The sequence below is a fragment of the Dermacentor silvarum genome, chromosome 8 (assembly GCF_013339745.2).
Source record: "Dermacentor silvarum isolate Dsil-2018 chromosome 8, BIME_Dsil_1.4, whole genome shotgun sequence".
NCBI lineage: Eukaryota > Metazoa > Arthropoda > Arachnida > Ixodida > Ixodidae > Dermacentor > Dermacentor silvarum.
Genome location: NC_051161.1, coordinates 116,818,946 through 116,834,586, shown reverse-complemented (window position 1 = coordinate 116,834,586; position 15,641 = coordinate 116,818,946). Strand labels below are relative to the sequence as shown.

Sequence of the window (15,641 nt, the reverse complement as noted above, 5' to 3'; positions counted from 1 at the left end):
CGCAGTGCATGCAGTTGATTTGAAAAACGTAAAGGCCATGAAATGAACGAGCTGAGCACGAATATTTTGATGAATCTTTGCCATTCCAGAGCCTTGTTTACATATTGGTACATATGCAATGGCCAGGGAAAAACCTGAATGATGCTGTCCTTCGTTGCAATAGATTGTACAGGAGCAGCTGTTACCGGTCGTGTATTGTGAGTAATTGCACCGAAATTATAGTCGCAACCAAGAGTCCGTATAAAAAAATCTATCAGCCCTTCCACTGGGGTGGAGATGGAAGACCAGCGAACCTGTACTATGGTGGGAATTGCGTATTTGCAATTATGACTATTAAGATGTCATGGTGAAATTGGTTATTTGAACTATTAATGAATGAGAAATATATATGATCCAGTGGTTTTCATTTCTTTAGTGACTACAGGGACCGTGGCCTTATGGTCGCTACGGTACACCGCCACAAGGTGTATGGCATAGGTTGGCACGTTCTTCATAAACACGTCACCAACGCCGCGCGCGTTCTGTGCGAACGCGGGCAATACGCCGCCGCCGTCGACAACAGTTCTGCGCGTTGTTTGTGTGACCACACACAACCGCTGTCAAAACGCTGGCGCGAGCAAGTGCTGCAGCAGCAGCGGGCGAACATTCCTGCGTTATATCGCTTCAACGGAAACGGAGCGGCGAAAGCATAGCGCATACAAAGAAAGGTAGGAGCCGTGTTGCAGATCGCTGTGAAGATACTACAGTGCCTAGAATATACTTACAAGTATATTCTAGGCACTGTAAAGATACGGTGCGCGCAGCCGCCCGGCGCCCAAAGAGAGTCGGCGGCAGAGGCTGGCAGGACTGCGCGCATGTACTTCAGTGAGAGAACGGGCATGCACACCGTGTGCACAGTCTAGGGTGCCTCGATGCCCTCCTCAACCACCACTCGCCTTCCACTAGGAAGTCGTGTTTGCTCTCCGCAGTGCGTTCGCTCCTCGGGAAAGCGCCACCTCCAGGCTGCTCTATGCCCTGCCACTGCTCACCCTTTCACCAACCCGGCTGAAACGTCTGGAACAACTCCACCGGGGCTTCATCAGGAGCGTGCTGGGGCTACCCCGGTCCTCACAGATAGCGGCAACGCTTGCAGAGGCAGGAGCGTGGCCTTTGTCTCTCTTGCTGCAGCAGCGTGGCTTGCTGCACATTGACAGGCTGGCCCACGCCCCTGACGGAGAACCCCTACTCAACCGCCTGGCCAGCCGACCCTCTTCCAGAATGGGGAGCCTGGTCGAGACCTACCAGACAGTGGTCGGTCAGGTACCTCCAGCGGTGCGACTCCCACCACCACACGAGAGGCCCTTGGTCATCTGCACCCCGCTGGAGGGACACTCCAAGCGCCGTTCTTCCAGCTGCACACTCCTGCAGGTGGCCACCTCTAAGCTGGAGGAAGAGCTGACGGGCAGACTACTCGTCTTCACGGACGGCTCCGTCCTCCCCGACACCGGCTCCGCCACTGCAGCCTGTGTGGCCCCCGCGCTCGGCAGGGCATCGACTTGCCGACTCTCCTTCTCGGCCAGCTCCACCGCTGCTGAGATGGCAGGCCTTCACCTGGCCGCAGACCTGCTGGCAGCAGACCCTCCTGGAGTACCTGTGGCGGTGGCCAGCGACTCAAGAGCAGCTCTCCAGGCCGTGTGTCTCCCGGAGAGGGCTGGCCTTAGTGCAGCCCTCTTGGTAACCAAGCTTTACGCCCTCCGCGCCAGTGGCACCGATGTCTCGTTGCACTGGATCCCTGCACACGTGGGAATCCCGGGCAATGAAGAGGCAGATGCCTTCGCAAAAGAGGCACACGGCATGGACACGGCGATCAGCCCGGCAGTCATTGCCTCAGACTACTCCAGGAGCACCTTTCAGCGACTGCTGCTGAGCTGTCACCCCGACGCACGCGTGGCGAGGCGGAATCCCCCGACACGGCTCCCGGATCGGGGACTGACAAGGAGGGAGACATCCCTCCTGCTACGCCTACGGATTGGCTGCTGCTGGACAGCCGCCCGGAGCTTCCGCCTGGGTATAACCGACTCGCCAGCCTGCACACAGTGCGGGGAAGACGAAACTCTGGAGCACCTCCTATGTTTCTGCCCCGCACTCAACCAATACCGAGCCACCATGGTGGCTCAACTACGCCGCATGGGCCTGCCGTCAGCCTCCAGCACGGACCTGCTCTTCCCAGCCCGCAGTTCCAGCAGGGTATTCAAGGTCGTACTCTGTTACCTTGCCGATTCGTTGCTGGCTGACCGACTGTGAGGGCACCCTGCCCGAGACGATGACGACTACCCTCTCCCTCCCCTTATTCCACTTTTCTTACTTTCTATCCCCCCTTCCCCGCCCCTCAGATGCTGAGCCGTGCTCCCTATAAGGGCTGCAGAAACATGCATCTTTTCTCTTTTCCTCAACCTCTACTACTACTCGGAAAAGCGCGCGTCCCTCGCCCTCGCGCACTTTCACTCGCACATACAGCATACGGCCAATGAGAGTTTTTTTTTTTTTTAGGGGCGAAGCTCCTTAGGGTGTGGGTATGTCCCTCCTCTGTAGTATGTAGTAGTAGTAGTAGTCGTCGTCGTAGTAGGTGACCACGTCTACTTTTATGAAAAAAAAAAATTCCGAAAGTTGTGTCCGTAGCGCGGAATCGAACCAGGGACCCCTCGCTTCCGAACGCGCGGCACATTAACGAAAGGCTGCGCGTTTCTAACGCGTTTGTGCTAGCGCGTTACGGCCCGTGTAAGAAGCTGGTGTAAGACGCTGTGGCCTCTCCGCCTTACCCCCGTATTCATAAACGCTCCTCGACTTGAACTTGACTTGCCACCGCCTTGGGCAGCGCGTTCGAAACGCGTTCAAGGCGGTGGCAAGTCAAGTTCAAGTCGAGGAGCGTTTATGAATACGGGGGTTATACTCTCTCAGCAGTCATGTGATGGCGTCGGCAAACGCGGTGCACGTTCCGGCATGTGTAAACGGCTGCGTAAGACGCTGTGGCCTCTCCCCCTTACTAGAGAGTACTGCACGTTTCCAACGCGTTTGTGCTAGCGTCCCCTTAAGCGGGAGATGGTGCAATTATAATGAAGGGCGCTGTTATAAAATAGGAATGACGTCACATATGGCGCGTGTCATTGGTGGAAGTCAATCGTTCGATTTAGTGCGGCGAGAGTGGGTGAATTACACGGAAGATTCACGGTTTACCGATGATTCCCTCCGGAGCTTCGCCCACTCATCATCATTCACCCTTTGGATATGCGGTGTTTTTTTATTGCCGGACGCGACCATCGAAGAGTGAGCCCTTAACAGCTTCACTGAAAAACAGTTCGGCAAAATATACATTAGAAATGCGAAGATACAATGTAATATACAGATGTGAAGATACAGCTTGATAAAGGGCATGAAAGTGTCGCTGGTGTTAAGGAGATGTACCGACGGCAAGCGGCAGGCGAAAAACCAGCACAGTCACAAGAGAGCAACGGTCTCGGCGCCAACAGCTCGTGATCTGCGCTGACGCCCTAAATCTATGCGAGCGCTCCACTACTGCTTGCCCCCTGGTCTTCTTCATTACACTAACCCCGGCGGCGAAGGGGAGCCATCCTGGCGACTCAAGGCGACGAAAGGATGAGAGGGTCGTGATGCGGCTTGATGCGGCTGACGTGGACCGTGTCGCGACCGAGACAGCGCTTGTCCGAGGAGGGATTGAACGGCTCAATGACGTAAGTGACATGAGACCGGCGCTTGGTGACGTGGTTCGACCCGTAGTACTTGGCAGCGAACTTGGGAGTGAGGCTAGGAGAGTTGAAAGGTATTCGGAGCCAGACGAGGGATTCAACGGCAAAACTCTGCACATGCTGATTGGTGTCGCGGCGATCTTTCTGGAGGGGTTGGTTGTCGGACCGGAACGAGCGCGCCAGCTGACGAGCGCGCCAGCTGATGACAGTATGCTGAGCGACGTCAGAAATTGGACTGAATTCGGAGGCGTCCGGGCGGTACGGTAAAATTGTGTCAAGTGTGGAGGATGGTGCACAGCTGTATAAAAGGGAAAAAAATGGTGAAAACCCTGTCATAGACTGTGTCGCGGTGTTATACGCATAAGTCACGGAGGGGAGAATGACGTCCCAGTTGGAATGAGCAGAATCAATGTACACTGACAGCATGTCACCCAGCGCATGGTTGAAACGTTCCGTGATCCCATTCGTTTGAGGATCGTAGGCAGTAGATGTGCGATGAACAATACGGCATGAGCGGAGGAGCTCTTATGTATGCGAAGCGATAACATCTTTAACAGGTCTTTGTTGACGTTGGGGCCTTTCTCTGGATGATCATTCAAGGATGTCGCTCCGGCCGCACGTTGTATGACGTTAGACAAAAACACACGGCCTCTGTCGCTCAGCAGTTACCGTGGCGCACCATGACGGAGTGTGAAATGGCGCAATATGAAGGAAGCGACGTCACGAGCACCAGCCGCTGGGAGTGGAGCTGTTTCTGCGTGTCGCGTGAGATGGTCCACCGCAGCAATTATCCAGCGACTGCCAGTAACAGAGCACGTAAGCGGTCCATAAAGGTCGATTCCAATGCGTTCAAAAGGGCTGGCAGGACATGGTAAAGGCTACAGCTGACCGGTTGTATGGCTAAACGTCTTCCGGAGGTGCTCCAGGATATGTGGAAAGGTGTAATAGATCCCGGACTTACATTGGGAAATGTGGTTGTTTGCTTGAAGTCAGAGGTCTGTAGCTACATTCCTCGATTGCTATTCGTATCACCATCGACAGTCGTCGTGAGTTGAGTTCTGCCGTAAATTGTTTTACAGGAAAAATATTGACACACGTTGGAGGAAAATAACTAGGAAGCTAGCCAGCAAGTATGCGACTGGTATAATACGCCACATCGCAACATAGAACGTTAAACGCATAGTAAGAGAGGAAGAATAAGCATATGTGTTTGCTGCGGTTAGGCTAGGGAAACTACAGGACATGTTTTATTGGAATGTGAACATATTACCCAACTGTCGGTTTATGCTCCCCTGGCCTGTGTAAAGGCGAAAGCCTTTTCGAAGGAAAGAGCGGGCTTCGTCGTCGGGGACGGACAAGCCTTGATACAAAGAGACAATACGTCAGCTCGTCTTCAGGGTTTCCTTTCTTCTTTTCCTTTTTTCGTGTCTATGCACCGAATTCCGCGTGCCACGCGCACTCCTTCAAACCCCTTTCTCGTCGGCTTCTATGTGCCGCACCGTGTAGCAGACGACGCTACCACTATACTTGAAACGGGTGTTTCAACACTCCCGGCGCGAGATGTGCTAGGGGCACATTTCTAAAGGATACAAGCGCTGCACTGGTCGCGAGACTACCTGGCCGTTCGACAATTTCAAGAGACTGGCACGAACCACCCCATCAGAGCGCGTTCTGGCGAAAACTTCCATGACATGTCCATGTAAACAAAAATAGTCTCCAACTGCACTGCCTCGTAAGAGTTCATATAACGCACGAAGCTCTCGCGAAGCACGCTTAAGGCATAACGCATTGTCAGAATAAACAACACGGGGGTAGCCGCGGCGAGAGGTGAATCGGTGAAAAGCTTCTAGAAAGCATTCAGTGTTAGCAAGTGTTACAATCTCTAGATGAATGACTCGTACTACGGCACACGTAAAGATGACAGCATGTGCTTTGACAACAGGTTCACCTGTCACATATATCGGCTCCGCAAAATCCACTCCTACTGTGTCAAAAGGCTGAGCCATTTGCACGCGCTCTACAGGCAGTGGTGCCATTGGGACACAGGCAGGTTTCGCGCCGAAACAAGCACACCATGAGCACTTCGCGATCACTTTCTTCACGCACTGCCTGGCGGCCACAGTCCAGAATCTCTGCCGTAGCTCTGCCACTGTAACTGCTATTCCAGCGTGGAAGAGACGCTTGTGAGCACTGTGGGCGATCAGCTGCGTCACTCGGTGATCGCCAGGAAGCAGTAGAGGGTTCTTGGTGCTAGGCTGAGTAACTGCGTTCTGTAGTCGTGTTATTATGCGTAGATGTCTGTCGTCCTCCCCAAGAAATGGGCGGAGATCTTTTATCCGCGATGATGTTTCGATGGCGCGCCAAGCTTTCAGAGATTCTATTTCCGTTGAGAAAGCTTGGGTTCGGATGTAGGAATACCAGTAAACTTCCGCTCTGGAAATTTCTTCAGTCAGTAGCACATTTTCCTTCTGACGTCTTAGTCGTCTGGAACCATCGGCCAACCTTAGGATCCAGGCGGTCACTCTAAGGACACTAGTCCAGGAGCTATATCTGCTCAAGTCGAAGAGTGCAGGGTGGTGCTCAGTTGACGCATGTAGTAGGACAGTATCGGGCGCACATTATTCTATCACAAGTTGTGGGCAGGTCTCTACAGTTGTTGTCGATGAAATGCGGTCCGCGTCGCAAGCCAAGTAGGCCCTCTCCACCAGACGTCGTTGGTACAGAGCGAACGCGCTGACGTGCCCCAGGAAATCAAGTCTGCAGGGCTGACCCTTCCAGAGCAGTGGTTCCATTCTGGAGGAACTGTTAGGTCTTGCATTTCAGAGGCTCGATTACGGATGAACGGCTTCCACGTCGTGAAGGATCCAATCTTATGTATGCGAAGCGATAACATCTTCAACAGGTTTTTGTTGACGTTGGGGCCTTTCTCTGGATAATCATTCAAGGATGTCGCTCCGGCCGCACGTGGTGACGCATCAAAAACGACCCGTAACTTTGTAGTCGTGGAAGACTCCTTGATGACTTCGTGATGTGGCATCCAATACGTCTTGTCATCGACTGTATCGTGCGAAGGTACGGGTTCTGCATGACTATCTTTGGGATACTGCGTGACCACCGTATCGTATTGAAGGAGAAAGTCTTCGCTCTTGGACAGTCGGTGGAGGAGGCACTGTAACCTTTTAATCGCTACCATTCCGTTGTCTTTAAGTTCGACATCAAGCGCCTTCCAAGGGAGGCTTACTTCGTAGCGATGGTCGCACAGCTTAACATTGTTATTAAATTCTTTCCAAACAGTATTATCATGTTCACACGAATCTGTTTGATCAGTTATACCCAAACTCTCAACCTGCCAGAATTTCTGCAGTGATGTTGACAAATCGTCGATCATGCAACACGAAGTACGAAGCACACACACATTCGTCTGCATCCGTCGATTGAGACACCTGTCGTTGCTAAGTGGGCCTTGCAATACCCATCCGAGTGCCGATCTCCTAGCAACCAGTTCTTTGTGGGCCTCATCCCATGTCACTTCTTCTCTTAATATTTTCCAACTCTGGTCTGCCCCGATTAGCAAACTAATTCTTTGTTCCTGTAGTGTTCCAGGATAATCAACCGCGTCAGCGAGGGGCCTACAACGACTCTTTATTATCTTCACAAAGTCGTTGTCATGCGGAATCTCCACAATATCCTCGCAAATGTGTGGGATTTCAATAGCCTCAATTTCCACAAGGGTCCCGTCAAACTGACTCTTCAGTGCAAGCTTGCAGTGCAAACTGACTCGTCGTGCAGTGCGGCTGGGACTTTGATGGCCAAAGACACGTATGCATAAGTCAACTTCATCTATGACTTCGAGCTTCAGTTTGCGCGATAGTTCTTGGCTAACAAAAGTACGTTGGTTGCCGCTGTCAAGAACGCCTTGTACATAGCAGCAGAGACTGCAGCCCCGCATCCATGCTCTAAACGTCTGGAGTAGAATAGCAGTGTCAAATCTGCAATGGTTCTTGCTGTCTACTTGTGTAGCATGCAGCGATGCGCTGCTGAGAGACTGCTTTGATTCAGGTGTAACCGCCTGTGATCTGGTCTTATAACACATAGATGAGGCATGTCTGCCGGCGCAGTGGGTGCAACTAACCTTGCGGCGGCAATCCTGGGCACGATGCCCCTTGGTAGTGCACCGGAAACAGCTGCCGCTTGCCGTGAGCAGACGCCTTTTCTCGTTGTGGTCCAAGGAGGAGTCACATTCTGATGTTGCATGACGCCTCTCGCAAAAGACGCACGTTCCAGTGGCACTGTTCTTAAGCACTGCTGCCGATGACGCTGGTGTCTGTCGACGACCGGATCCGGGCCGCAGGTACTGTCTGCTGGATCCCTCTAATGGACCGTGAGCTGTTTTCTCCCTGCAGTCAACCTCGACGCGAAAATACTGCACTAGATCTTCAAGGTCTTCCTCCGCTGTTGGCCTTAAGTTCTGATCGTCATTTACCTTAAGGCTTCTGTGTCTATGGTAATTTACCATGACGCCTTGAGGGATGGCTTTCGTTAAAACTTCGCCGAGCATTGCTGCATACGACGACGCAGGAACTCCGAGACCTCTCAGTCCTCTTATATTCACCTGTACTAAATCGTACAGGTTCAGCAATCCCGTGACATGGGTCGAAGAGCTCACCGGAGTGAGGGTACGCCGGTTCTCAAGGTATTTTGCCTCGATGATCTTGGCGTTCCCGAAACGTTCCTTGGGAATCTCAATGGCATCGGTGTAACTGTTCTCGGTAGTAAGGATCCCTGCGATAGCCTTGGCTGCCGGGTGGTCCAGAAGAGAGCGGAGATACTGGAACTTGACGATGTCACTGAGACGGGAGTTCTCATGCACGTTGTGGCGGAACACGTCCCAAGATGACTGCCACTTCATCGTTTATCCATCGAATCTCAGCAGGTCCAATTTGAGCAGTCTTAGTTCAAGTGCGGCAGGGGCACTCACTTGGGGACCGTTCTCGCCAGAAGGCATCGCGCTGGTAGGTTGTATGGTCGGCGGCTCTACACGAACACCTGTACCGGTGGTCGGAGGATTAGACAGCTCCAAAATATGGTGTCGCAGCAGTCCCAGGGCACCTGCGGCCTGGTCTTCATATTCAAGTACGGAATCGTAGTCAGCTACGACCTCATCGTCGGACATCTGGGCATGAAGCTCACCGTTGATCTTTCGTGAGCTCATTCGTGCTCTTCTCGAGACGCTGAAGGATAGCCCGGAGCGTTGCCAGGTTGAACTGGTTGGCTTCAGTGAGGTCGCTTATCTCTTTCACAAGTCGCTGAGCTCTTCTAGCTGTACGTATCTTCTTCAAGCACTCCATGGCCCATCCAAGTCGAAGTCCTGCTCCCGGGTTTCGGCACCAAATGTAGAGGCGAAAGCCTTTTTGAAGGAAAGAGCAGGATTAGTCGTCGGGGATGGACAAGCCTTGGTACAAAGAGACAATACGTCAGCTCGTCTTCAGGGTTTCCTTTCTTGTTTTCCTTTTTTCGTGTCCATGCACCAAATTCCGCGTGCCAAGCGCACTCCTTCAAACCTCTTTCTCGTCGGCTTCTATGCGCCGCACCGTGTAGCAGACGACGCTACCACTATACTTGAAACGGGCGTTTCAACAGCCTGCTTGAAGCCCTTGGGTTCAGAGATAGCAGGGGGAAAGTAAACATGTGCCCAACAGAGATTAGTAAAAAGTGGTTGGAGGATTGGTTGCCGAAAAAATAGGGAGACAACAAAGAAAAATAAGCTTGAAAATGAGCTTGGTGGCCCAACCCGCCACCCCTTTTCAAAGAGGACGCTCATAGCGCCCATAAATCTATCCATCCAGCATCCGATGCATGTGTTTGTTCATACATAGGTGTCGCTTGGACACCGTACATGAGCGAGGACCACCCGTTGGTGCGCTAGGTCACTACTGCGCGCATAGTGGTGCTGAAGTAAGTCACTATAGTTTTTGGTAAAGTGCAGTTACGTTTATTCTATCTTGATTTACAATTGCCGCATTGCACTGAATATGAGAGGTACGTATGCGCACGCTTGCCTGTGTTCATCGGTAGTAGTGAAATCAACACCCCACTACATCAAATCAGTGTAATTGGTGGTCCATGCACACACCGCAATCTTAGTCATTGCGGCTACAGTGACAAATCGATTAAATAAGTGCGTAAGGTCTTCCTGTGTAGTAGTACAGAAAAAATGGAAACGTTCACGACCGTGCGCTGTTGTGAATTGCAGAAAGCGCTCCCGTTGAAGTCGGCCGATTCCTCTACACGGACTACAAGGACTGCGCCGTCCTAGAAGTTTCTCACTTCGGAGACCGTAAGTAATGTACTGTGGTGTTTGCATCTGTGTAAAGTATGTGCGCCCCTGTACGTTTTAATGTGTGTTAAGCCCCACTTGCTCGTTCATTTCCATATATTCGGCAGCTTCCAGAGTGCTGAAGACCTCAGCACTACTGCCACATGCAGTCGCCATGATTCCCCCGGCAAGGAAAACGAGAATCCGTTTTCGCAAGAAAACAATATCAAAGCTCGCTCAAATGTTAATGCAACATAAATTATACCGAACATCTTGAAATACTTGTGTACAGTAATTGACACTTGCATATGACGCTTGCTTGAATAAAACATTGGTCGCGAAAGACGTACAAAACATGTTGGAAAATGCCGCCAATCACTTTGTACTAAGCGTCAACCGCATGGAACGAACCTTGGCCGCATATTCATTGTGTACATGGCTTCTAGCTCGCAACGTTAGTGCTTCTACATTCAGACTTCGCGATGATCTCTGTAATTCCGAACGAAACCTTCATCACCATCAGGACCTCTTCGGAAGATCGCGCACGCCTATAGCGGCAGGCCACTAAGGACCCTGCTGCCCTGCTTCGAGGCTGGAAAAGTTATGTCAGTCACATTTTTTTTCGTCGTTTTACTGAGAGTGCTGCCTCCTTTGTTTAGCTTTTCACTGGATTCTTGCCGATTTGCTTTTGTGCGTATTGCATCGACACCTGACAGATACATGGCAAGAAATTGCAATAATGATAACATATACCCATGGCCACATACATGCATCGATACAACGTGTTACTGTCGTCTCCACCTCGGAAAAGAACGTCTTGGCGTATTTGGAAGTAGCTGTCACGCATAATTGCAGCTAAAAGGGGTGCACTGCACACGAGCACACATGTCTCAATGTCGCGCCGCCGCGTGTCCTTTGTGCGTCTGTTTTCCGGTGCAGCCTTCTAGCGGTAACTATGACTCACATCGAGAAAAAAGTACGTTTAGTCCGTACTAAAATAGCTGCTAATATTACACGAGCCGAATATCATTTTGCAACAGGCTGCACGATATGAAGCTGCGAACTGTGCTTTTAGTCCTGCCTGTGCTCTTATTAGCGGCATATTCTCATGTATGTCACTGCGCGCATCGATTGGCTTTCCGCAGTTGCACAGCAGATATGTTGCCGAGGATGCTTTGGCATAGTTACCTTGTCACGTGCGCAGCTGTGGCGTCACTAGAGTGACATAGAACCAAATACCCGCTGTCAATGCCACTACTATAGAGTACGCCGATCGACAGAGCGGGAGATGTTTGCAAATTGTTAGTTTCATATGTGTTTTTTTGCGGCAGCGTCACGACCGCTTGCCAAGTGCTACTGCTGAATTTCTAATAGCGGCTGGCACTTTCGACAGTGTCAACGCCACAGAAAACCACTAATAAAGGCAGCATTGACCTAAAGGGATTGCTTATCACATAGATGGTCTCCCTCACGCGTTATACTCAACGACAAGACCGTGAAAAAGTCTAGCGCGATTACGCTCAGATTAGTCACCACTTTATTCGCCATGTCGATGGTAAAAAGATAGGAATACAATATCGCGTTCACTCTTAAATCTGATGATCGCGTGCTTAACGAGAAAGCGTAGAAAACTCGCCAAGTTAATATAGTAGTCAGTTAGACGCGGCTATCTTTCAGCGTGTTGTCGCAACTGGGTATACGTATCACGCTGGCCCGCCAACATTATTCTAAATTAAAATAATTTTCGGGTATCTTTTATTATTTGTGCCCGAACCACAACACGTTTGTGGCGCACGCCATAGTGGGGACTCCAGAATAATTTTGACTAACGAGGGTTGTTGAACGTGTGCCTAAATCAAAGTACAAGATCGTTCTTGCCTTTCACCCACGTCGAAATGCGGCCGCCGTGGCCGCGATCGCAACCGCCCACTTTCTTCTTCTGCGGCATGCTGAAAGTAGGGAAATGCATTTTTCAAGGTTCAGCAGCATGCATACTTCTAGCCAGCAACCGGCAATTGCTAAATATAAGTAAAACCTTCGAGAAAACTTGAAAAATGTACAGTCGCATAGACGGCTGCTACCCGGCGCCCTCTCTCGAGAATCGACGCCACGAGGGAGAAGCGTGACGACATGTTTCTGAAGTTGAGGACCAAAGCGAAAACCTGAGAACAAGAAAGTTGTTGCACAGTGCGAAATATGAGTGGAAAATGCGTCGCAATTATGCTACACATGTGGTCACCGCTGTACAATGAAAGGAATTACTGAGCTTCTCTATCTAATAGAAAAAGCGGAATAGTTCGGCAAATGCATGTGACGGTAAGTTTTGTAACTTGGAAGGGCACCTAACCAGCCCCAACCAAAATTTAGGCAATACAATGGCAGTTCTAATACTCATATACTGAGTGGTTTGCCACAGGCATTTCAAATTGGTTCATAATTACAGGCGATGTGAGCAATTGAAGTGTCGCGTCGCCAAGCTGTCCTTTCGTTTCAAATTTCTGTTGTTCTCGTGTCATACAGCAGTCTGACAATCTTCAAACACGAGCAGCCAGCGCATGACCCACGCACCATGCTTGTCTGTTTTCAATTCCCATACCGGGTAATGAACCGGCCCTTTACGGCATTAGGTCAGGAGCAGCTCACTTTAACAATGACGATAAATATGAGAATTGCAAACGCTGAAAAGACTTCAGGGTTTCCTCATGACTATATGATGGTCTGGTCGCTGTCTCAGCATGACGCAATCTACGGTGGCTCATCAGCTTCGTACACGTTTCTGTCGTATCGAACACAAAGATTTAGAATCGAGAACTCGCTTTGTCACACAGTTCAATACAAATAACGCAGGGAGTCTTTCAAAACCAGCGCAAGTACCGGTGGCCAGGACCACACGTTTAATGTTTGCATACATTCTGCTACCCGTACAGCAACATTAAGGAGCCGTAGGGATTCAGGTAACTTTTTGGGGAAAGATCTCTTGAAGCACAAAGTGTCTATCTCGGCCTCTAACACGTTGTCCTTTCATTGCAGTTGTATTAAGGGCAATTATTTTGCGAGAAAGTGTGCCTTGATTGCAGCTTCACGCTGCAAGAAATGCTGCAGTTGTTTCGGGTGCTCATATCTGTTCTGGTAACTGACACCTCAAAACTTTTTTTGCCGAGAACCTTGCTGGGAGAGCTTATCTGGCTCAAATATCACAAGGCCTTAGAGCTAGCTAATACAAGATTACTTGCAGCAATGTTTCAACGTCGGCTGACGATGACTGACACTGTCAGCGCCTGGAGCCTGCCAGTCTGTGCGTGAAACCTTGGCACATTTTTGTTACTCCTACCGTGTCTAAATTTATGAGGATGATACAGTAATTGCTATGCTAACACGGCTAATCAATAAATAAATGTGCTGTAAATGGTTAGGACCTAACACAAAACTAGCACCACGACAAGAAACGAAACTCTGTGGTACTGCAACAGAAGACAAAAGGTTCAACCGAGGTGGCAGGCTTTATGAAAAGAAAATATGGTTTATACTGTGTTATTAAGCAGAAAAAAAGTCGCGAGATTTAGTCGTCCTGACTGGATCTAGTCGGGGATCAGGACAGTTGCTCAAACTCTGGATGCCCCGATCAACTGGAAACAGTGGGCAGACCTCACGTGTGGAATCTTCAGTGTTTAAAGAAAAGTGATACACCTGCGATGTCATGGTGTACTTGAACCAGATACCACAGCGAAGCAGCCGAATCCTCTATCCATTAGGCGACACTGCACATACGTGACACGAGAGAATAATAACCTTACCATACCCCTTCCCGCCGGCAAGTTAGTGCTTGTCGCACAGCAACGATTCACTTCCTGTGTGCTAGGGCGCGCGAGCTTTCCCATTCTTCCGTAATGCCAGCTAGCGCTTTGAGATGCTTTGTAACGTAACACATATCAATGACCAAAATGTTGCCCATATGCGTCTTTTTGGCTGTGCCACAGAAATGGACAACATTTTAGATATTGAAGGTGCCCTAAAGCTCCACTTGCTACTATTTTCATTACATGGTGCTCAATGCTAGTTATTTCCGAATTTCTGTATGAGCGCAAGCATGTGCGCTTTTACTTCTTTTGCCCCATCCCTTAATTTCTTGTTAAATATTAAATCTTCAGAAGCATTCCGTACCTTTCGTTTGGCTAACCTGCTCACTGATCAATAAAATTTCTCTCAACAGCTTGCACATACTTTCCTTACTGCTTGGTATTACGGGTATCCGTGTGATACATTCTAGGTATACTCAAAGTATACTCACGGTGGGTGAGCTATGCAGTACGAATGAAGTACGATGGTATCGCCTGTTCAAGAGGCTATTGCCCTAAACTAGCGGTCTGGCATGGCGCAGCACCAACCTTCCCAGCAGCCCAGGAGAGGTATTCTGTTAGAGTCCTCCAAGTGGGCATGTCCATTTCGTCAGCTGTTGAAGTTATGATTGGCTGGGCTGGGGTGCGCTTCATCGGGAGCCAGGCGCCACAGCCAATCAGCACTTCAGCAGCAGACGAAATGGACATGTCTACTAGGTGGACTCTTACAGAATTACCTCCCCTCGTCACAGGACCCGAATGACAAATACCCTAACTTTTAGTTCGCTACTGTACCATTAGGAGCAATTGCAAATACCAGGAAGTGCTCGTTTTCTCCTATCGGTACGATGGTTGCGGCAATGCACGTCCGCAGTTTTCCGCCAAGTCTAGGGTGTTTCTGTTAATTATTTTTGGGTTAAGTAAGTAAGTAACCTCTCGACGCACGGATAAGATTATCGTAGGCATGGGATAGGGACCCGAAATCGCCTGCTGCCTTCGCGATTGCTGGAAGCTTTATTATTGCGAAACTTAGTTGAAACGACTTACTCAAACGCATTCGCCTGTTACTCGTATATGTCACCTGTCCTATTCAGCCATTTGTGATACCAGAGTTGCTCTTTCCTGCAAATTAAGTTCTCGAGTCCCATGAACTCGAACGAAGGTGCTGCTGGCATGTTTTTATTTATTGATTTTCAGAATGCACACTGTGGGTCTCAGAAGCTGTCCTGGAGTCCATTCCCTCCAGCTGTCTGGAGCAGTACGCCGACGTATGTGGCGAAGGTGCCACAATTCACGACATGGATGTATGCAAGGACGCCTACAACTAGGGATAGGTGCACAGTGGCCGTAGCGACAACGAATATGCGCAATATTGTGGCTCTTCAATGCACCCATTGCATGAATTGTGCACTCGCATCAGCCCAGTACGATGTACCCCAAACCTCTAGATGCAGAAATGTTTGGTTACGTCAATAAACTCAGTATTCACGGCGATTGCTTACTTGGTATACTGATTTCAATTTACTTAGTCATTGATCGAACACAAATAAAAACAAAGCTCACACTGTTCCTTCTTAAGAGTGAATGAGCTTTCAGGAATAAAGATGCTGCGTCTCCCATCATAAAAGTTCAATAAAGAATATTTTGTAGACTCCCGGGTGACAGAGTCCCCGGCTCCTACCGAACATTTGGAAAACTGCAGTGACCCCGGAGAAGGTTTTCGAGAACTATTGGGCTCAGGGGCCG

The 15,641-nt window shown here is 49.9% G+C and overlaps 1 protein-coding gene across 1 annotated transcript in view; it reads left to right on the top strand.

The window, feature by feature from the left end:
* The window catches only part of LOC119461636 (uncharacterized), a 51,480-nt gene extending 36,093 nt beyond the window's left edge, over positions 1 to 15,387 (top strand). The window contains exons 4-5 of the mRNA XM_037723001.2: positions 9,997 to 10,080; positions 15,093 to 15,387. Coding sequence (XP_037578929.1) covers positions 9,997 to 10,080; positions 15,093 to 15,223 — 215 coding nt within the window. The 3' untranslated portion in view covers positions 15,224 to 15,387. The remainder of the gene's footprint in view (positions 1 to 9,996; positions 10,081 to 15,092) is intronic.
* Positions 15,388 to 15,641: the final 254 nt, after the last annotated feature.